General features: G+C 40.3%; 3 protein-coding genes across 4 annotated transcripts in view; 1 reads left to right on the top strand and 2 right to left on the bottom strand.

Moving 5' to 3' along the window:
* elk1 (ETS transcription factor ELK1) overlaps positions 1-13,557 on the bottom strand; it is a 23,083-nt gene extending 9,526 nt beyond the window's left edge. Inside the window, 7 exon segments of the mRNA XM_084720132.1 lie at positions 258-418; positions 639-1,112; positions 1,242-1,388; positions 2,121-2,294; positions 2,400-2,585; positions 3,684-3,892; positions 12,018-13,557. Of these exon segments, the coding sequence (XP_084576258.1) occupies positions 258-418; positions 639-1,112; positions 1,242-1,388; positions 2,121-2,294; positions 2,400-2,585; positions 3,684-3,892; positions 12,018-12,042 (1,376 nt within the window). The 5' untranslated portion in view covers positions 12,043-13,557.
* Positions 13,558-16,727: 3,170 nt separating this feature from the next.
* uxt (ubiquitously-expressed, prefoldin-like chaperone) lies at positions 16,728-20,727 on the bottom strand. The gene is made up of 6 exons (XM_084719905.1): positions 20,462-20,727; positions 19,311-19,392; positions 18,983-19,050; positions 17,995-18,102; positions 17,712-17,775; positions 16,728-17,054 (listed from the first exon to the last, which is right to left on the bottom strand). The coding sequence occupies exons 1-6, from the start codon at positions 20,551-20,553 to the stop codon at positions 16,992-16,994; spliced, it is 477 nt and encodes a 158-aa protein (XP_084576031.1). The 5' UTR covers positions 20,554-20,727; the 3' UTR covers positions 16,728-16,991.
* Positions 20,728-21,062: 335 nt separating this feature from the next.
* Positions 21,063-22,500, top strand: part of cdk20 (cyclin dependent kinase 20) — a 7,147-nt gene continuing 5,709 nt past the window's right edge. Inside the window, exons 1-3 of one of the 2 annotated variants that reach the window (XM_084720128.1) lie at positions 21,063-21,310; positions 21,738-21,761; positions 22,119-22,265. In XM_084720128.1, the coding sequence (XP_084576254.1) occupies positions 22,191-22,265 (75 nt within the window). In that variant the 5' untranslated portion in view covers positions 21,063-21,310; positions 21,738-21,761; positions 22,119-22,190. The remainder of the gene's footprint in view (positions 21,311-21,737; positions 21,762-22,118; positions 22,266-22,500) is intronic. The other variant, XM_084720127.1, reaches the window with a different exon arrangement.

Here is a 22,500-nt window from a genome sequence, read left to right as displayed (position 1 = left end):
CCCACATCGATCAGCGTAAACTGTCACTTGACTTGTTTTAATTAAAAGCAGCTCAAAATGTTTAGTTGATTAATCCTGTCATAATCTTATCAATCGAAAAATAGATCCAAACATATGAAAACATGTTTGGATCTATTTTTCAATCAATCAATAATTTCCTTCAGTCAGTAGCAACTGAAACACACGACGGAAAACAGCTGCCACAGAAAACCTCCATCAGCAAGTTCATCTGACATCCTTTCAGCACCTGAAGTCACTTCCTGTTACCTGCTGGCGTGGCCTTGCTCTCCCCCTCCAGCCCCACCTCCCCCGCAGGCTGCTGACCTCCGACCCCGGGCTCCATGCAGGGAGGGGGCGAGGTCTCCACGATGGTGAGGGGGGACTCTGGTTCCACTGAGCCACAGATCAGCTGAGGAACCTGGGAAGCAGAGACGTCATGAGTCATCAGTCTGAACCACGACTCAGCAGAAATGAGGACCACTTATAAATACAGGGATTTAAATTTGTATTATTTTCTACACTTTGTTTAAAGTTAATAACTTCCAGGCTTCTTTAATGGTATAAAATGTGTTTCATCAGATAAAAAAAGAAATAAATTAAATAACGTAATTTCAGCAGGTTTAAAAGGTCTCTCTCACCTCCTCCACCTGTTTCTCCTCCAGAGACACCATCTCCAGCAGCTCCTCCTCTGACGGCAGGTTCTCCTCCTTGATGACGATGGGGGGAGGAGGAGGACGGGTGGTGGCGGTAGGAGGAGGAACAGAGGGAGGAGGAGGAGCGACAGCTGGAGGAGCAGCCGCCAAGGCTGCAGCCGCCTGCTGATGATGCTGCTGCTGCTGGGGGGGAGGAGGGTTGATGATGACAAATACGGGTGGGGGGTGAGACGGGTGAGGAGCGGGGTGGGAGTGAGGGGGGAAGCCGGCCGGGTTGGCGACTCCTCCGCAGTCGTCCTGTGGCGGCCCCTGGGGGCCCATCGATATATGGGGGGGGGGGGCCGGGCTCACCGACCCACCGACAGGACCGAGGGGGATGAGGGGGGTGAGGGAGGACGGATCCCCAACGCTGGTGAGATAAATCTGGGGAGGGTCACTCAGAGGAGGAGCAGGAGGATTCTGGGAAAAAACAGACAGACACATAAATACATACATATAACACATATATAATGTTGAATAACTTCAACTTTCTGCTCCACGGGTGGAAACAACAGAGTGACCCAGCAGGGGGCGGGGCCTGATGCTGACCTGTGATTGGCTGGCGGTGTTGGCTGGTATCTGGGGGCTGAGAGCTGGAGTCGGACACGGAGACGGCTGAGTGACGATCACCTGGAGAGCAGAGTCAACAGCGCCACCTACCGACGGAGAGGATTTAGACTCTGATAATACACAGACCTGAGGAGGAGGAGGAGGAGGAAGAGGAGGAGGAGGAGGAGGAGGAGGAGGAGGAGGAGGAAGAGGAGGAGGAGGAGGAGGAGGAGGAGGAGGAGGAGGAGGAGGAGAAGGAGGAGGAGGAGGAGGAGGAGGAAGAAAAAAGGGAAAAAAGACATCAGTATTCAAATCATACTCTATATGACTCCACAGGCCACAACTTTTCTCTTAAAGGGACAGTTCACCCAAAAATCACATGAAGACCTGGTGAGTCAGGATGATCCACAGACCGTGTTGTGAGTAGTTTCAAGCAAAAACTACTTCATTTATTTTGGAATTATAAAGAAGTTCCTGTTGATTCTAACGTAGTTCTGGTAGATTCTACTGCAGAAAGAAAGTAGTTCCTCAATGTAAACATGTAGACATGTGAAACACACACACACACACACACGGCTCTGCTGGAGGATTAGTGATGTGTTCAGGGACATGTGAAAGCCGTCTCTGGATGACTTTCTCCTGAACCAAAAGAGAGCTGCAGGTCAACACACTTCTGTTCATCTTTAATTCAGTTACTGAAAGTTTTTCATGACATCAGTTCTTGTTTCCTGAGCAACTTTTCTTTAACAAAGTGTGAGGAAGTGTTGAGTTTGTACTAACAGAATAATTTTTTTTATGATTTTTACTTTAACAAGGGTGATATTGAAGTGCATCTCCACTAACACACACACATGCACACACACTCTCTCACTCTCTCACCTCTCTGGCCGTGCGATCGACCTTGGGGGCGGGGTCTTGTTGCAGCAGCAGCTCTGTTTTGATTGGTCGTGGGTTGGGTGAGGCCTGCAGTGATTGGATAGTAAAGGTGGAGTAGAGGCCAGATTTCATGTAGTCGTTCCGGGAGCTTTTCTGGGAGCTGCTGGGTGACGAGCGCTGCGGATCAATGCAGAAATCAATCAATCAATCAGTAGATTTATATGATTAATAGCACACTGTGTCCTGCAGAAATCTACAACGACAAAGGAAGTCAGAGTGTACCTGGGGTAAGCCCTTTGACGGACAGGTCGAGGTCACGCCCCCGAGACCTTTTGATTGGCTGTTTGGGTCTGCGCTGTCCCTCCTCTGGCCCTCGTCTCCGTTGCGGACGCCGTCAGGCAGGGAGGGGTCGGGCTGACTGACGAACTTGTAGACAAACTTCTGACCGCTGACCTTCTTTATGATGTTCTGAAAAAACAAAACAAAACAACAAAATAAACACAAAACCAGGAGCAGGACAGAAGACAATCACACGACGCTCCGACTGATGATGTTCTTTAGAATAAGAAGCTCTGAGTGCTGATCAGCTGGTCACAGATACCAAACACAAACGCAACATTCTGGGTTTTATTGTGGTCTTTATTAATATCAGTTCATCAAATTTATCAATCCTCTGTGCACTTTTATGTTATATTAGAATTTTGTGCTGCTTTCACTGAGTTTGAGCTCCAAGAAGATTTTTTTCTTTGTGTAAAAACCTTTTCATCTAGAAATAAAGCAGATTTTGTTTTGAGTTTTTGTAATTTTGAGCCTTTTTGGTGAGGTAACTTAGAACCCTCAGAACAGAGAGCTGTTTTCTTCTTCCTGGAACAAGTTGTCTTTGATTTCAATGAATTATACAAAAAAAACCTCAACTTTTCTTTTACCATTTTCATCTGCACCTGTACGTTTTCATTGCAAAAAATGCTTGGAAACACTGAAACATGCAGCGCAATTGTTTAGAAACGTTGCTGTGACATCAGGTGTTTTAGACCGCGACAATCCCAGAAAAACAGCCTGCAACATCCTGAAGGGACTGACTGTAAGCTACTACTGATAGTTTTAGGTTATGTTGGGTCTTTTGTAGTAATAGTTGTACTGCAGGCTGCTACCATCACTGATTTCCAAAATCAATTCAATTCTCATTAAAAAAAAAACATGTGAAAGAGATTCTAAGAGAACTAATGATGTAAACTGTACAAAGAACCTTCATGAGTCCAACATATTTATATTTACATAAAGACAGAACCCTGCAGTGTTTACTGGGAACAGTCGCAGGTCAGATGAACTGAGCCACAATGTGAACAGACTGCAAAAAGACAACAACATGAGTGTTGCTCCGACACCTGAACAACAGATTCACCCCCACAAACCTCTGTGACTCAGGTACGTTAACATAATATGATGCAGACTGTTTGTGAACTTCCTTCTTCTTACATTCGGTGCATCCTTGTGCTGTTTTAGCTCACAGAAAGAGTCCACCAAGCTAACTTCAGAGATGTTATTAGACATTTTTTGTAGTAGTACCTTGTCGTAGTAGTACCGCAGTGCTCGGCTCAGCTTGTCGTAGTTCATGTTGTGCTTGTTCTTGCGGAGCCCCCACAGTCGTGCGACCTCCTCGGCATCCAGCAGCTTGAACTCTCCGTCTTCACCTGTCCAGGAGATCAGGTGACGCTGCCGCTGGTCCTCCAGCAGGTGTAGCAGGAACTGCCACAGCGTGATGGACGGGTCCATGGCTGAGGGGAAGGAGAGACAGACAGACAGACAGTTTGTATCATGCAGTTATTGAAATAATTATTATTTCTGTCATTAATCCACATTTCTTCTGCAGTGTTTTCCAGTGGAGGCAGGTCACAGTTACACCTCCGCTCACATCATGAAATAAAAATTAAAACATGAACCTTTCGGAGAGCAGAGCAGCTGCAACACTTGATATTTAATGAGCTTCACTCTTGTTTTGACCCTCACCTAGAAACTTAGATAACCTGTATGACATCATTATTACAGATCATTATTATTATTAAACAGATGTTAAAAAAACATGTGTCCACCATGAACCCCAGTGTCCTCTGTGTCACCAGGCTGTCTCTGATTAATAAAGTGTTTATTGATCATGATCAGACTCAGTGATGACAGACAGAGACAGTGAGACGGGCAGACAGACAGGAACACACACACACACACACACACACACACACACACACACACACACACACACACACACACAGAGAGAGAGACAGAGTGGAGTGTATTAAAGTGAAGCAGCACTCTTCATGAGAAAGTGAACCTCTGAGAAGGTCGACATTAAACTGATTACAGTGAGAGAGATGCCAGTCAGTCATGTAAATGAGCCTCATTACCATTGGCTGACCTGTTACATAACTAACCTATCAAACACCTTGGAAACCATCGCCATGGTGAGAGACCTTTCATCAATGGTAACCAAGGTGAGAAGGACGGGGGGGGGGGGGCAAACACAGACAGACAGAAGCTCCTTTCACACTCGTCTACACACCAACCACAGGACAACACAACAGCACAAAAACACTTTCAGGCCCTTCAAAATCAAATATCACTATATTTTTAACAAAATACCTCAATATCAGTATTTATCAGTGTTGTGACAAGATGACTATTGGTGCTGTCACAAAATATGAACACAATTAAGAGTTTTGATCAATAATAATCATTAATATGAGTATATGACTAAGTGCAGGAGTCAGCAGCCTGCAGCTCTGGAGCCACATGAGACTTTTTTGCTCCTTTCCAGTGGCTCCCTGCAGCTCTGACAAAAAAAATATATGAATAATAGTTCTTTTTGAACATTTTAATTGTCATTTGTAATTTTTGTTGGCCTACAGAGAATCTCAACATTTTTCAGTTATAATAATGTGTGGCTTATACACCAACCTTTAAAAAAAAAAAAAAACTTTTATTTCATCAACTAAAATGTGCATCATAGCACAAACTTGCTGAGTGTGAGACCTTAAAATGGGGAACATTTTAGAAATGTGAGTTTCATAGACTTTGCTTCCTGCATTCTGGTGACTTTTAAAGAATGAAAACAACATAATAAGCAACATAAACATTTTTCGCAAACCAATAGCATTTAGCAAATTTCAAATTCGATTAAAATAGCACAGAAAATAAATATTTTACACATTTTTCTATGGATGCAATAATTTGAGGCTTTCTGCAGAGTCTCAGTGGAAAATAGAGAACTGAACTGTTGCAGCTCCAGACTCATTTTCTGTTTTCCTTTTTGTCTAAAAATGTTTCTTTTGACAGTAAAGGTTGCTGAGCTCCGGATTAAATGGGTTAAAACAAACAACAGAACAACTAGAAGTTCATTCAATCATTCTCTTCCAAAGTCCAAGACGACGTCCTCAAATGTCTCGCTTTGTCCACAACTCAAAGATATTCAGTTTACTGTCAGAGAGGAGGAAAGAAACCAGAAAATATTCACATACACACTTAACTAATGATCAAAATGGTTGGTGATTAATTTGATAATTGATTAATCACTGCAGTTCTAATCACCATATAACAACAGGCCTCACCAAAAAGGACCGCTCACCTGAGGCTGGTAAAACACTATGATGGACAAGAGGTAAAAAAAGGAAATTAACTGTTAAACTATTCTGATAATCGATGCTTTCCTCTGTTTATTATCATATTAAACTTGTAACGGCCCCGGGGCGTCGGTTCCCTACTGTGACTAGAGAAGGTCACTGTCTGGAGCGAGGCAGTGGGCGTGTCGACGAGTCTGCACTGTATGAAGCCGCTTCGTCTCTTTTCTGCTTTTCACTCCTTCATTTATCATTTCATTCTCACACAGACTGTTTAAGTCTCATTTTTTAACTCATGTTTTAATAATATTAATAACTTTAATTATATAGCACCTTTTAACACACCTGATTCAGATGATCAGTTTCAGTTTGAAGCCTGATAACAAGCTGATCATTTGAATCAGGTGTGTTAGAGCAGAGAAACACATAGAAACATGCAGGACAGTGGACCCTGAGGACCAGGACGAGGAAACACTGGCCCAGATATTTAAAAATAAAAATCATATTCAGTGCAGTGGTGTTAATTCCGTTAATTTTATTTTGACAAGTTTTATCACATTTGAGTCATTTGAAACTAAAGATATTTCAGTCTCATTGTCTTCCTGCATTTTTAATTTCTATTTGTTCTGGTTCATTCTGAGGCTTCAGCTGCTGCCATCTTTGTTGTGTACAGTTACCATGGTTACAGGTGTTACTCTCATCACTATTGATACACACACATAAACACACAGAGAAAGGGTCCATGTGACTCTGCAGTGATACAACAGACAGACTCTCCTCATTATAAACTCTGATCTGCTGTCTCTGTCCTCCCTGCTCACCTAGCATTAGCATTAGCACAGTTAGCTCACTGAAACACTGTCCTGCTCATCAGGAGGAAAGAAGCTAAAATGTGTGAGAACGCCATCATGATTTTTCTTTAGTCTTAACATCTGAAGGAAGATTTAGATGTTTGACCACAGACATGAATCCAGAACAGACTCGTTCCTTCTGCTCAGTGACGGCTTTAACACAAGAAGAGTCACAAAACAACACATGGAGACAGATAAACACACAAGATACAAGGACACTGTGTGTGTGTGCGTGTGTGTGCGTGTGTGTGTGTGTGTGTGTGTGTGTGTGAACAGTGAATGGATGCAGCAGCTTATCTCCATGCTCCTGGCCTCTCTACAACAAAAGCTCCAGTCAGTTTATGTTTTTATTTCCACAGAGATGTCGACTGAGCTCCACGCTGCTTTTCATCCCATCTGATTCACTTCACACTGTGAACTGACCACAACAACCACAGACACAAACTACAGGAATTATATTACAAACAGACACTGATACCACTATCAAGAATTGGTACAATACTGTGCTCAGGTACTCGTACTCACAAACCTTCTCTGATATCACCACACCTGACACCACTCTACAAAAAACAGATCCTTCAACACAAGCAGTTTGATAAAACATTTAAAGCAGCGTTTAAAAATGACAAACCATCGTGACCCACTTTAGGCCCTAACAGTAAATCTTGGGAAGAGTTCATTTGTGCATAAATAAACATTCAAACATTGGAGACCCAGATAAAATCTCCTGTGACCCACCTGTGGGTCCTGACCCAGTGGTTGGGAACAACTGATCAACAACAACAGTACATTACATTTAGAAAATGAGGAACATCTGCTGAAGATAAAATGTTATTTAAAGTCACTGCATGTAAAAAGTGGAAAAAAATGTTATTGATGCACTGTTACAAATAGGGGAAAAGTTGGAACACACCACTGACATTCTAGTTTTTGATGCCATAAACTCATATCAAGTAGTGATTATAATATGCATGTGACAAATTAAATTAATTCTAAATACATTTAAATAACAGTTGCAGCTGTCTGACATTTATACCTGGTTGTTCAAAAGCTACTGGATCCACGATCCACCATCCAAGGTAAAAACTAGGTCCATTTTTAAAGTGTCTCAAATAAGACTAATCACTGTAAAAACTAATCAATTAATTTATTAGTCAATAACAGAAAAATTTTTAATAACTGATTCGTTCAATGAATTTGTGTGACAGAAAGCTGAATCTCTGGCTTTTAGACTGTCAGTCAGATAAAATTAAAACATTTGAAAACATGACGTTGGAGGAAACTGGGATGAACATTTTTCACATTTTATAGACAGATGATGATTAATTTAGAGAATAACTGGCAGATTAATCATCAGTTTCAGCCGCAGCTTAAAAAGAACCATTTTAACAAGTTACAGTCCAGTAAATGATTACACCTTTTCATTCACCACGTATAAACTGCACAACAGAGGGTTCGAGGAAAATCCAACCTGATTTCAATTTGGGATGTCAAGAGTTAACCATTAAAACTACTGGGAATATTTTTCCCTGTTAAACCTGTTGGTCTGCAACTTTTTATCACTGGTTTAGGTCTACACTCTGAAAAAAGAATTCTGAGAGGACTCAAACTTTCAAGGCAACGTATTGCAATAGATTTCTGAACCAACATGCAGGTTGATCCAGATGTAGATCCCTCAGCCAACACAGACGCTACTTTATGCGTTTACTTTGGGTCGGTCAGAGACAAGACGTTAAAATGATTTGTGTAAAAATTCTGGTTCATTTGAAAAGTTGTTGGAGGCTGGCATACCCAAACAAATGTAGAGAAAATTCAAATTCAGAATTATCCTTTAAACTTGGACTTCTAACATTTCAACCTTCTAACTAGGGCTGAACAATTTTGAAAAAAATATCTAACTGCGTTCATTCTGACTGATACTGCAATTGCGATATGATTTGCAATTTTTTCTGCACCAAATGACAGTGTGTTTTTTTAAGTCTGTAGAATCTGACTTGTTAGTGTATTTTAGTGCAGAAAGCCTTACTGTGACTTTGAGAAAATAATTCCACCATGATTCTCAAGATGAACAATAAGCCATGTCATCTAAAACGATTCATGAAGTTAAAACAATGGAGAGGTAGAAGGAGAAACTCCAGCAGAAAGAGAAAGAAAAAGGGGGGATGAAAAACCAAACCACTTTCTCCATCAGAGAAGAAGAAGAGCGTGGTTTCCTGACCACATCCTGTTTCACCGTGGTTTCTCTACTTCCTGACATCAGTCTGTCAGTCAGTCAACACAAATCTCAACAACGGACAGAAGACACAAAGACACACAGAGGACCTGCACGCGTCCAGCCAGTAATACCACTGATGGTACTGTCACTGACTCCTCTTCATCATCATCATCATCATCATCACTCCTTCCTGTGTTCTGACTCAGATCATCAACACACATCTGATCACAAACATGTCATATCTCACAAACACCATCTAACACTCACATCAGAGTGCGTCAGTGTTGCCATGACAACAATGTGAATATTACATCACTGACTTCAATCTGTCTCCATGAAAACAGTCAACATCACGTCTGTAATGAGGCTGAACACTGCTGTCACCTTCACACCCAAGATCCACTCACAAAACTCTGTTTCTCTCTCTACTCTACTCCACTGGGTTTGTTTTTACTCTACTGTGTTTGTTTTTACTCTACTGTGTTTGTTTTTACTCTACTGGGTTTGTTTTTACTCTACTGTGTTTGTTTTTACTCCACTGTGTTTGTTTTTATTCTACTGTGTTTGTTTTTACTCTACTCTACTGTGGCTCTACTAGGGGTGAGAACCTCTTGGCTCCTCACGATTTTATTGCATTCAGATTCTAGGATGTGATTATAAAATGATTATTGATGCATGTTGATGAAGCTTTTAAGCCTCAGGTGTTGGTCAGATTTTATCCACCTGCAGCTGCTCACACTCAACCATCCAGAACTCAAGACAGAGTCCAGTTTACCACATGAACACAATGAATACGTTCATTAAGGATCTTCCTGGTGACTAATTTTCTTGTTGGTTAAACTAAAACTTTTCCTGTGTTTGACAGGTAACTCAGCATAACTGCATTTATTTCTCATTTATAAAATATTTATTGTGTATGTGTTTTCAACAACATCTGTAAATGTTCAGGAACATTCATTCATTCATAACTCTCAAGATTTATTGATAGACCTATTTTGAAATGGGTTGCAATGGTTTGTCATTTTTAAAAAGTTGGTCCCCAGAAAAACAGAAACACTGGTTTGTAGACGGTTATTCAAACACAACTGTTTGAAGACGCTGTCACCTCGGCTTTACAAAACTGCTGGACATTTTTCTCAGTTTTCTGACATTTTATCGACAAAAAGATTAAACAAGAAATGAATTGGTAATTGATAATGAAAACAGTGCTCTCCATGACGTGAGCTTTACCAAGACTCCAATCCCTCTCGCCACAACTTTTCTCCTGTCCTCCAGTGCAGAGCGCTGTGAAGCCAACACATCTTGATCGCCCCCTGGTGACTGGCTGCAGTATAGGTCATAAACCCAGACCCCTCCATGTTAGCAGATGAGACACAGGCCAAACTAAAAAATCTAAATGTCTGTGCACATTCATGCAGAGCTGCAACAAACAATTATTTTCACAGTTGATTAATAGGTTGATTATTTTTTTGATTAATCAATTAATAGTCTATCAAAGTCCATAAAATAACAGAAAATGGTGAAAAATGTTGATAAGTGTTTCTCAAAAAGCCCAAGATGACATCATCTGCTCACAACTCAAAGATATTCAGTTTATTGTCCTGAAGAACCCTGAAAATATTCACATTTAAGAAGCTGAAATCAAAGAATTTGGACTTTTTTTCTTAAAACATTACTCAAGCCAATTAATCGATTATCAAAATAGTTGCCAATTCATTTAATAATTGATTAATCAATTGATTTTTGCAACTATACAATCATGTGTGTAAGTAGAAGGACCTCTGCAATTCAGAATTTTTGAAAAACTTTTTTATGGTTCCGAGCGGCGACTGCAGGCAGGATGTTTTCAGGTCATACCATCCTCGTGAAAACTATATCTGAAGAATGAAGAACGAGAGATTTTCTTCAAATTTGGCACAAAAGATGAAGTGATCAGATTTTGGTGGTAAAAGGTCAAAGCATCACTTGCTAATTATGACAAAATTACATATAAATATCAAAGAGGATAAAGTGATCAGGCGATAACATTTTATATTCAAAAGGTTTAAACACAACACAAAATGACCCACTGCCCTGAATCTTTGCATGGATCACAATATAGACGGGTTCCTGTGCAACGTCACCACAGAGATAGAAAGAAGCGCTGTACACACAGCACAGTCAGCACTGCCAGCAGATTTAGCAATTTTTCAGACCCTCTTAGCAACTTCACCTCTAAAGGTGAGTAGCAACCAATTAAGTGATTTATTCTGCAAACAGTGTGGGGGTCTCTGTCTTCCTCTCCCTCCTCTGAGCCATGTTAGCAGGCAGGAATGGAGGTGTCTAGAGGGGAACCCCAGACCTGTGACGAATCCCATGACAGTTATCATACTGTCCTAAACCATGAGACCTCAAGAAGGTTTCACAAATCAAGCGTACCCTTCTTGATATGATCCGGGACGAGGCTGTAGGAAGTGGAGTTGTTCCTGATAGGGTTGGGTATAAATTCAGACTTCCCAAATCGATTCAGAAGGTCCTGATTAGATTCGAGTCACGATTTCATTCAATTCAATATCAATTTGATTGGGGATATTTCAGTTACAAAACCGATTTTGCACGGACATGAAAGATATTCTCATATAACTAATGCTGTAAATTTTACAAGGAACCCTCTAACCTGGTCTATTATTAAAAAGGTTAATACTTATATTAAGACTTGACCCACAGGCTCAGACTTTGTTTTAAGGAAATTAGTCTGACCTCACTATCTTTACGATCTTAGCTTCAGCCCTGGTTGAAGTGGTTCAGTAGAACACAGATATTTATAACCTGAGAACACACCTGCAGACACAGTCTCAAATTCACCTGGATTTAGTGCAGATGTGTTGTCAGGCTGCAGGTTTCTACACGCTGCAGGAAGCAGCAGCATGAAAGCAAATCTGATCCAAGCCAGCTTTCAGTATCATGATAATACCTGTTTTAAAATCACACCTCAACACACACACACACACACACACACACACACACACACACACACACACACACAGAGCTGCAGGCCTCAGCAGCTTCCACACACCTGTTGCAACACTGCTGCTGCTTCCCTCCAAACTGCGTGGAAACACACGCAGAGCTGCATCACTCACACACACACACACACACACACACACACACACACACTTCCAGCTGTACCCGCCATCAGCAGCATGTAAACACAGCATGAAGAGGCTCCATTAGCAGCATCTCTCACCGTTTATCAGCGGGTTGGAATCCATCTTCAGCTCAGTGTTCCGTCTTGTTTCTCTGCTGTCTGTCTGTCTGTCTGTCCCAGCAGGTTCACACCTCCTCCATGCTGCTGTGCTGTTGTGCTTCTGTCTGTCTCTCTGTCTGTTGATCTGTCTCTCTGTCTGTCTGTCTGTCGGAGCGATGTACAGCTGTCAGAGCCGGGCTGAGGAGGCGACGTTCAGCAGCTTCTCCCGCGACCTGCTGGCGTTATGTAACCGCTCCGAGCTGCTACTGCTGCCGCCGGGCTGCCGTCCCTCCATGCTAACAGCTAACAGTTAGCTTCGTCCACAGAAAACACACCGAGCAGAACAGAAAAAGTCCATTTATGTCTCACAAACCATGAACAGTCCTGAGCCGAACATGACTTCACTTACAGCTAATTACTAATCTGATGTTAATGAATGTCCAACAGCTTTATGTCTGCGTCAAAGACGTGAGTTAAGTCTATTTCTGCGTGAGTTTTTGGTGTTTTGATGCTGTCAGATGAAGCTGTGTTGACAAACGCTAATGGGAGCTAACTAACTAGCCATGCTAACGTTGACAGGCTACCGCGCTCTTTTGGCGGTTAAATAATGTCTGTCTATGTTCCTGGAGGGTTACGGAGCAGCCACTTGAAGCCCTGGCGGCTGCTCATGTTTTCACAAAGTTCCTCCAACTTCAGGATTTCATGGTAAGTGAAGCTGTTAGCCTAGCGTGCTAACCAGCTAGCCTAGCCTAGCCTGCTGCTGTGACAGCCCCCCCTCCCCACCTTCCTCTCCTGCTGGTGCGTCAGCCCCCAAGCAGCGCTGCTGACTGCGGACTGGATCCACAGAGTTCACCACAAACCGTCCAGAGTCGTCAGACGCGGAGGAAAAGTGGTTTGTAAAATCCTCCCGGTGGTTTATCGTCAGTGAGCGGACTGAGATCTCCGTCTGTAAACATTCATCACTTCTGTCTGCTTTCCAATTTCTTCCTGTACGGACGAACGCCTCCTCACTACTTTTGCTGATCGTGTCTCGACTGGGAACCGTTGATTAGCGAAGCTCTCGCGAGATTTGGACGATTTGTTTTTTACATGTAGATGTTTTACAAATTATTTATGTTCTGTAACCTGAATTTTGTTTTATCTAACATTTCTGTAGGTTTAGAGACAGAAAACACTTGGTTAGAGTTAAACAAAGATCATGGTTTGTGTTAAACGACATGCTCTCGCGAGATCTTACGCTGGACTGGGGTTCCCTTCAAGACACGACTCTTTTCACCACAGTCAGGTCACCGCCAATTCACACAATCACACTTCCGCGGATGGATTTCAAAATAAAACGTGTTTGACGGTCTCTTTCTGACTCCGTCCACAGGATCAAGTCCACCAGATACGACTGTAAGCTGAAGGTTCCAGTAATCTGAGTGGGCTGTAGCGTAACTACTGCGGAGTCATGGGAGTGCCATTAAACAGAATAAATGTTGACAGGAATGAGTAAGTGAACGTGGAAATGTAAAGAGGAATAAATAAAAGAATAAATAAATGTGGAAATATTAAGACAAATTTAAAAATATATACGTCTAAAAGATATATTTTTCATTCAATATGTAATGAAAAATGTAACAAAGTATATGCAATAAATAAATGTATACAGAAAATATATCATAAAGAAATACAATTATAAAGAAATACATCAAATAAAATGAAAATATAATTATGAAAATAATGAAAATGCTTATATTTGTTCTTTCATATTTTATTTGTCTTTATATTTCAGCATATATTCATGTCAGTTTTTTTTTTTCATAAAACTCAAACCCATCAATCCAAAAATGTCTTATATATCTTTCAAACCTGTGCAGCATCACACCCAATTTATCCTTTAATGGGGGAGTATTCTTGATGAGTTATACACACGGCAACATACCATAATTTACCGAAAATATAATTGAATATTTAAAACAATAAATGAAAAAAAAACAAAAAACAGACGGTGTTGAGAGAAACTTACACCTCGTTCGCTTGGTGTTTTTATTTTGAAGGAATTCGTCGCACTTTGCTTGACTTCCGGTATTTTTTAGTCTAATTGTGTGAATCTTGACGGTAGCGCGTGCTGTAATGTTTCTGCAGTAACAGGGTTGTGACGTCATACGCTCTGCTCCTTCTCTGTTCGTCATCGAACCGACAACCACCGCCGAGGAGCCGCTGAGCAAGACATCCGGCCAAAAACCTTCACAATAAAGCTCGTGTAAATTCGTATCAATGCTTACGTCATAAAGCATCAGGGCTGTGAAGTCACAGGAGGGTCATAAAAAATAATTCTGTAAAATAATAAAATAAATCTGCAAATTTAAAGAGATATAAATAAATGTATAAATACACACATAAATGTGTGTTTATGAGGACGAATAAATATTTAAATTTATTTATGCATTCATTTGTTAAATTAGAGAAATATATACCATACAGAAAAATGTAGTATTTTGTACACAAAATAAATTAATACATTTAAATATATATATAAATACATGTGAAAATACATGAAAATGTACAGAATTATTATTTTATAGTTTGTTATTTGCCTTTTTATTTTCTGTCTCATACAGATTTGTTCTTTATTTTATTTTTATTAGCATTCATTATGTACAACATTCAAGTACACAATCACATTTACATAAATACATAATAATACAGACATGACTGAAATAATTGCATGAAGTCTTATCAGAATGAAACTTGTCTCTCTTCTATTGTTCTCTCTTTCATTTTACTGTTAGTAATTATGAACATTGTCTCACGCTCTCATTTCTTGATGAAAATCCCAGGTTTTTCCCTCCAATAACTAATATTCTCTGGTGTAACACAAGTTTATTGCAATAAAAGTATTTAAAAACAATAAATAAGTTTCACCATTTTTAAACCATGACATGATCAGAAGCTCAAAAATTTGAGAAAAAAAAAAATATTTGCACATTTTGTCAAACCTTTTTATCAACATGGTCGACTTTACAAATATGTTGTGTTTATTCAGCAGCTTTTTGTTTCTTTCTGTTCATGGAGGTGAAGAGAAGAGGAGCTGCTGCCGAGGAGCCGCTGAGCAAAACATCAAACCTACAGCAGCAGCAGCAACCTGTTACCTGTCCAGGTGGTCACATGATGTCAGACTGTCGTTCAGTCAGAGTCACGTTTCCCTTCATCTGAGACTCAAACTGAACAGAGGATCTGCTCCTCTCTCTCTCTCTCTCTCTCTCTCTCTCTGTGTGTGTGTGTGTGTGGGAGTTTATTTCAAGAGTCATCTCGAAGCTTCTTTACGCCACTGCCTCTATTTAGCATCCAGTTTCCATGGCAACAGGCTCAGTGTTGTTGACTAAGCAGCTCTGGATGCTGCTGTCTGTATGACATCTATCACAACATCTGTTTAAAGAGACGTCACGTCTTTTCTAGCACCTCTGTTTCTCTTAAAAATGCTGATTTTTAACTTTTCAAGAAGCATTTCTTGAAACATGTTTCTAAAAAATGCTGTATTATCCAAATATAACCACTCTTTTCTCTAAACATGACGACTCGTTATATTTAGGATATTTTCACCACTTTACCTTCAGTGTTTTAAAGGGTTTGTTGAGATTCACTGAAGTCACAGTGACAGAAGGAGGCGGCAGACCAACTCCTCCTGTTCTGTGAGATAAAGTGATTTGTTTTGGAGTTCGGTTGGTTTGAGGAGGTTCGTCTGATGTAACGGTGGTTTCCTGACACTGACTGTGGACAAGAACCTCATACAGCCACAGCTGTTCAGATACATACATTTATTTCCTGATACCACACTGATTTATTTTCCTGCTTTTATTTCTAATCCCAATATGCAAATGAGGGGGCGTGGTTTCTTCCCAGATTCAGACCAAAGCAACCAGAACAGATTTATTAGACTCAATATTATTCAGGGTGTTTGAGACGATCCAGATCTTTTCAAATATCACCATCTGCTGGACGACTGCAAGAAGCACAAGATACGAATCTGAACTTTCCACTCATTAAATGTATAAACATATTTTAAACAAACGTTTTTATCAAGAAATGTGACATACAAATCTGTACTGTGGAATTATGAAATAAAAGACCTTGAAAAACATAAAATTGTTTACTTATTTATTTCATAGCCATATTTGTTTATGTATGTTTATTTATTTATGTTCTATAGAATAAAATGTTGTTCCGTCTGAACTAACAGCCTCAGGACAGCCGTGATTTGTGATGAGACATTTTTCTGTTCTGTTCCGTTCAGGATGACAAATCAAACACAGAACTGTTCCTTTAATCTGCAGAAGAGAAAAACATTATAATTCAGAACAGTGAGTGTCCAGCAGGTGGCGTCGCTCACTTCTCCTACAATCACTATCAAATCAATACGGTAAATTAAAGATTTAAAGCTCTGAATGGATCATAAAACCTTCAACAAATATTACAGACGTCGCTTTATTTGAAACTTTCTTTTTTATTTTAAAATCTGATCCATCATCCAAACAAACAAAAATGAAAAGTCATCAGAAATAAATGAAACAATCTTTAAACTCTGCAGCAAACAGAGTTTCGTCAGCTCAGTGTCTGACAGATGCTAACATGCTAACAGCAACATACAGGCTGTTTTTGGACCAATGAGACGACAGAAACAGTTAAAACCATCAGATGTTCTCAGGTCAGATCTCAGAAACACACCTGTGATTTCAGTCTGCATTTATTCACATTTAAAGTCAAAGTGTCTTCATTTTTTTGTCTTGCTGAATGTCCACATCTGTTACAGACCAGATTAGAGAGGAGCTCCACCTCCTCTTCCTCCTGCGGGGTTCATCCTGTCTGAACGGAGCTTCAGTTTGTCAGCAGCTGTTTTATTAAATGTCCACGTTGTCCCTCGGTGTCCTGTGTGTAAACGACCCTCCTGAACTGAACTTTAGTGTCCTCTGGTCGTCCAACACGAGGAAAAGTCTAGAAAACTTCTCTTCTTCTGCTCTCCGGCAGGTCTGTCAGTCCCTGCAGCTCCCGCAGACCCTGAGGAGGAGAAGAAGACAGCAGCCAATCAGATTTCTCCTCTGCTTCAGTCCGACTGAAAACAAGACGCAGATTCAAACTGATTCATGCTTATATTTCTTTCTGAAATAACTGGTTCAGCAGCGTGGAGGCTCAGTTTTAAATCATGGCCTCAGGAAGTCGTCTGTGTCCTGTCAGAATACTCCTCTACCCAGGTCTCCAACATCTGGACCCTTTCACAATAAAATACCCGCAGGAACCTGAGAGTCTTAACGTGGAGTCTAATATGTTCAAAAAAACAAAAACTCTGTCAACCCACACAGCTGCTCTGGATAAATATTAGAAATAAACAGAGCAGAGAGTAAAATCTGAAGTAAAATATCAGAAAAGTAAAATATCCCCCGCTAGTAAAGAAAACTTCAAAATATATTTTTAAAACATTTCAGAAAAATGTCCAGAAAACTAGTAAATTATCCCAAAAATATGAGTAAAATATTTGAAAAAAGTAAGATGAATTTTAAAAAATTAAAAGAGGACAATATCCAAAAAAAAAGTCAGGAATAATATCTGAAATGTATTAATGAATTATCCCCAAAATACTAGTAAGATGTGTGTGTGTGTGCGTGTGTGTGTGTGTGTGTGTGTGTGTGTGTGTGTGTGCGTGTGTGTGTGTCTGACCTCGAGCACCATGCGGATGTTGGCTTTAATTTTTGCTGAGTGTTTGGTGAGCTGCTCTGTGAAGCTGAAACACACAATGTTAGCACAGTTAGCATCTCTCACTCAGAACAATGGACACAGCTAGCACTGAGCTAACTCATCTGAAACTCTGAGGATGTTTTTCACTTCACATATCATCAAGCGGCAGAACTGAAGGCTGCGCTGCTGCTGTTTTTCACTGACTACAGAGAGAAAACCACAGAAGAAGAAGAACGGTTCAGTCTGCTGTGGTGATGAAACTGACGCTGTGAGCTGATTCGTCTTCTTGTCGATGAATCTCAGAGCTTCGTCGTGGGTCATCTCCACGAAGAAACCGTAACCGACCGCCACGAAGATCCTGGACGAGTCCTCACTGACAGACAGGAAGAGAAGAAGAAGAGAGGGTGGGGTTTAAAATTAGGCTTCAGAATACTCCTTTAAAGGTCTGACTGCTTCATCTTCTAAAACACCAACAGAGTTTGACACTTTGATTTTAATCTGAGACACGACAGGAAAAGACCCCAAAATCCCCAACAGGAATAATTAAACTGACTTCTTGTCTTTATTTATAGGGCAGCTGAAGACATGACAGGAGAGAGAGAGTGAGAGAACGACATGCAGAAACAGGTGGGAGTCAGCTGAGCTTCCAGGCTGGAAAAAACTGTTTTAACAGAAATCTCTAAGTGTTGAAAGTTTTAGATCCAAAATCACAGCCTGAATTTTTCTCTGGTGCTCCTCAAAGTCTCTGTCTTAATGTGGTGTTCTGGGGGGATTTTAACCTTTTTTATTGGTTCTCCAGGGGTCAGAATTTATTCTACTTTGCACCAAATCAGTGTAATAAATGAAATCAACTCTAAAACTTATGAGACATGAAGTGGCTCTTTTCCAGACACAGAACTGGCCTGGCTTGACTCGGACCGTCAGCTCAGCACGATGGAGGTTTGTGTTTCCATGACAACAGGGCTGCCTGCCTGAAGGTGTGTCTTTTACCTGAAGACGAGCTGGAGGAGACTCGAGGAGACTCGAGGAGACTCGAGGAGACTCGAGTCGAGCGGCTGTAAAGCGGTGGATAAACCGTTCATATACGTCTCTGTTGTTTTGTTATTTGAACGCTTTTACTATGAAGCAGCAAAAACAGGAAATGTTTTCATTCAGGGTTTCATCAGCAGTCAGTCACTGACATTGCTTGTAATTGATCAGTATTAATCATGTCTATCAGTTATTGATCAGTATCAGTATCAGCAGCAGCTTACATTTCAGCCTGGACGTAGAAGTTACAGCCGAGGTCAACATCTGTCTTCAGCTGCTGAGAGCCCGCCTCCTGCAGGAATACACACACACACACACACACACACACACACACACACACACACACACACACACACACACAGAGTAAAGGAAGTGACATCACTCTGACACATGACCTTCATATTGATCACTGAACTTTACATTTTTTTGTCAAACATGTTTGTCTTGTTTTTGTTTGTTTGTGCATGTGTGTGTGTATGTGTGTGTGTGCATGTGTGTGTGTCTGTGCGTGTGTGTGTGTGTGTGTGTGTGTGTGTGTGTGTGTGTGTGCACCTGCAGACTCTGGATGGTGTTCTTCAGCTGCAGATACTGAGAGATCTTCTCATAAACTGAATCTCTCTGCTCCAACACCTTCCTGAGAAACACACACAGACACACACTCTGCATTCAAATCATCATGTTAAATAAACTTTATTTACACAGCACTCTAAAACAGTGGTACAAAGTGCGTCACATTGTGACATGAAGCATTTTGTAAATAAATAAATGTTATTTTAAACGATACATAAATTAAAAAAAAATAAATTGATACATTTTTATATTGGGATCATTTTAATGAATGAATTTGTGACATTTTACTGAAAAATCACACTGTACAGACTCAGAAAGATAAAGTCCTTCAATCATCACTTATGACCCAAAAAATTGGTATTTGGCATCCTGGTGCGTTTAGGAACAGCTGGGACAAATCCTACTGACTCTTCCTTTAAATCAGTGGTGCCCAACCCTGGTCCTCACTGCCCTGCATGTTTCAGATGTTTCTGCTCCAACACACCTGAGTCACATGATCAGGTTGTTGTCAGGTTTCTGCAGAGGCTTGATGACGAGCTGATCATGTGGATCAGGTGTGTTGGAGCAGAAACATCTGAAACATGCAGGACAGTGTCCTCTGAGGACCAGGGTTGGGCACCACTGCTTTAAATGAATGAATCTCACTACTCAGACTTTTCACAGACTCCTGGCAGAGAACGTGGACCTTTATATAAGAACCACTGCCTTAAAGGTTTCAAGTACCAGACTCTATTTCAAAAGTAAAATATGTGACCACCTTTATAATAATCATAAAACAGCAGTGTTAGATTACCACAAACTAAAGCTAAATGGTTAAGATTACCTTCGCTTTAAAACGCTGCTAATGTGTCAATAAATCTGTATTAATATTCCAATAATTTATGACAAACTCTGCAAATGGACAGTTTGTCTCTGAGATTTAAACGAGACATTTCAAACATTTAGTCTGGAGTGTGAGCTTCCCCACAGATTTATGAAGCTGCACAAACAGAAATTAAGACCCTCAAAAAACTGAAGGGTACAGCAGTGCAGTAGTTGAGTAGAAGTACTCAGTTACTTTCCAGCTGCAGCTCTTCAGTTTGACCTGAATAAAGTCAAGAAGCTTCAGCACTGATTTAGTTTGTGTTTCTTACTGTAAATCTCTCTTCAGGACGTCGTTGATGAAGTTTTCATACTGAAGAACCTTCTGATCCACGTTAGCATTAGCATTATCGGTTTGAGACATCTTCACTGTCTCTCTTTATGTCCAAAAATGAGGACAGACTCGGTGTCTCACTGATGGTTACTTTAACGTTACTGTGGCATTATTATTTACCCACAGACTGTTCGCTAACTGTTAGCTTAGCATGCTGCAGCCTCATGTAAACACCGCTCCGCTCTGCACCGGATGTGGATTCACTGTGAACAAGTACTTCCTGATTTCAAAATAAAACCAACAATAGCTGCGTTCGAGATGAGCCAGTCCAAGTCGTATACAAATCTAACCTAAAAAAACAGTGGCGGCTGGCCAATAGAGGGCACTGGGGCCCCACGTCTCCCCACATCCTGGGACTTTAGTGAAGAAGACTTAATTACTTTGAAATATAGACTGTATTTTTTAAAATTAACAATGATAATATGGTATATTTCGTCAGTAAAATGTATAATCTGCAATAAAATGTGGTGTTAAAAAATGTTCTACATTGTCTAAGTTCAAAGATAGATCACGTGTTTCCGGCTTTTAGTTGGACTAGGCTCGTTACGTCACTGTAAACAAACATGGCTGCTACTGGCGGCTCTATAGCTAACCCGTTTAACAGAAAACGTTTTTTTAACGGTCCTGCGCGCGACCTCCTGTATAATTATTGCATATTATAAAATATATATCTCTATTGTCTCTATAGTTTGTGTCAAACACATGTGTTGTGTGTTTAAAGCGGACATGATGTTCTGAATTTGACGTGTTAGCTGAGCTGGCTTAGCTGGCAGGTTACCAGGCAACGGTGAGCTAACTGTTAGCTTAGCTCAGGAGGTGCCGTTGCTTTCTTTGCTAAAAATTGATGTTTCTTTGTTGTTTCTTACAAGCCGAATCATAGAACATTGTTTCAATTTTTAAAGAATTATAAGTTTTGTTTAGTAATTTTATATTTTATTGAGCAGATAAACGCAACATCAGTAAACTGTTAGATTTGTTAACGGAGTTCGTTCTTTGCTTAAATCTTTTTTGCTTTTCTATTTCTGTTGTTCAACTGGAGGCTGCAGCAAAGACTTAAACTGCTGGTTTCAATGTCTAATTATTTTTTACTCACAGACTCTTTGATATGTGGGAGGACACCACCTTGATGTTTCATGTCAAGAATGTACAATACACTTTTAATAGAACTTCTGCTGTAGAATATCATCTGAACATCTGTTTTCCTCCTGTTTTAGCAAAGAATAATACAAAGGCTCCAGGTGAATAACATTAAGCTATAGTGGAAACAAACCAATGTAAATTCAATACTATTCAAAACAAACACATTTCAGGGTTTTTTGCAGGTCCATAAAAATCTAAAATCCAGGCCTTGAAATGTCTTAAATACTTTGATGCATCTTAAAAATGTATTTGACTGTTATAAAGTTAGATTTAACTTCAGCTTTGCTTAAATGTGTTTTGGAGAGAAAATTGCAGCTATGAACAGTAATGCCACACCTTTTTACCAGTTTGGACATGGAATAGACCTTAAATTGCATTGATGAAGGTCTTAGTAAGGTTTTATTTATTTTTTTTTAAACTTGATGAAACCCTGTATTTGGTTTGAACAATACCAGAGAGCTGAAACTCAGAGCTGGACTCGGAGCCGGTTCAGACCTGCAGTGTGATCAGTGGTTGGTTGTGAGGACATGGAGCAGTACAGTATTCTGGGTCGGATTGGAGAAGGAGCTCACGGCATCGTCTTCAAGGCCAAACACATCGAGGTAACCTGCTGTCAACAATACTGACTAACTGAACTGAACCAAACTAACCATTAATTCTGTTTATAGCTGAAAGGATCAGTCGGTTAATCAGTATGATCACTGACACAAAAATAATCAATGACTTGGCCCACAAAATATCAGAAAATGGTGAAAAATGAATCCTGTCACAATTTTGTCAATTGAAAAATAGGTCCAAACGTGAAAACAGGATGTACTTACAAGTACTCCACCTGTG

Source organism: Lutjanus erythropterus, chromosome 6 (genome assembly GCF_056507025.1).
Source record: "Lutjanus erythropterus isolate fLutEry1 chromosome 6, fLutEry1.hap2, whole genome shotgun sequence".
Taxonomy (NCBI): Eukaryota; Metazoa; Chordata; class Actinopteri; order Lutjaniformes; family Lutjanidae; genus Lutjanus; species Lutjanus erythropterus.
The sequence above is the reverse complement of the archived record's forward strand: the minus strand, read 5'-3'. Positions and strand labels throughout refer to the sequence as shown.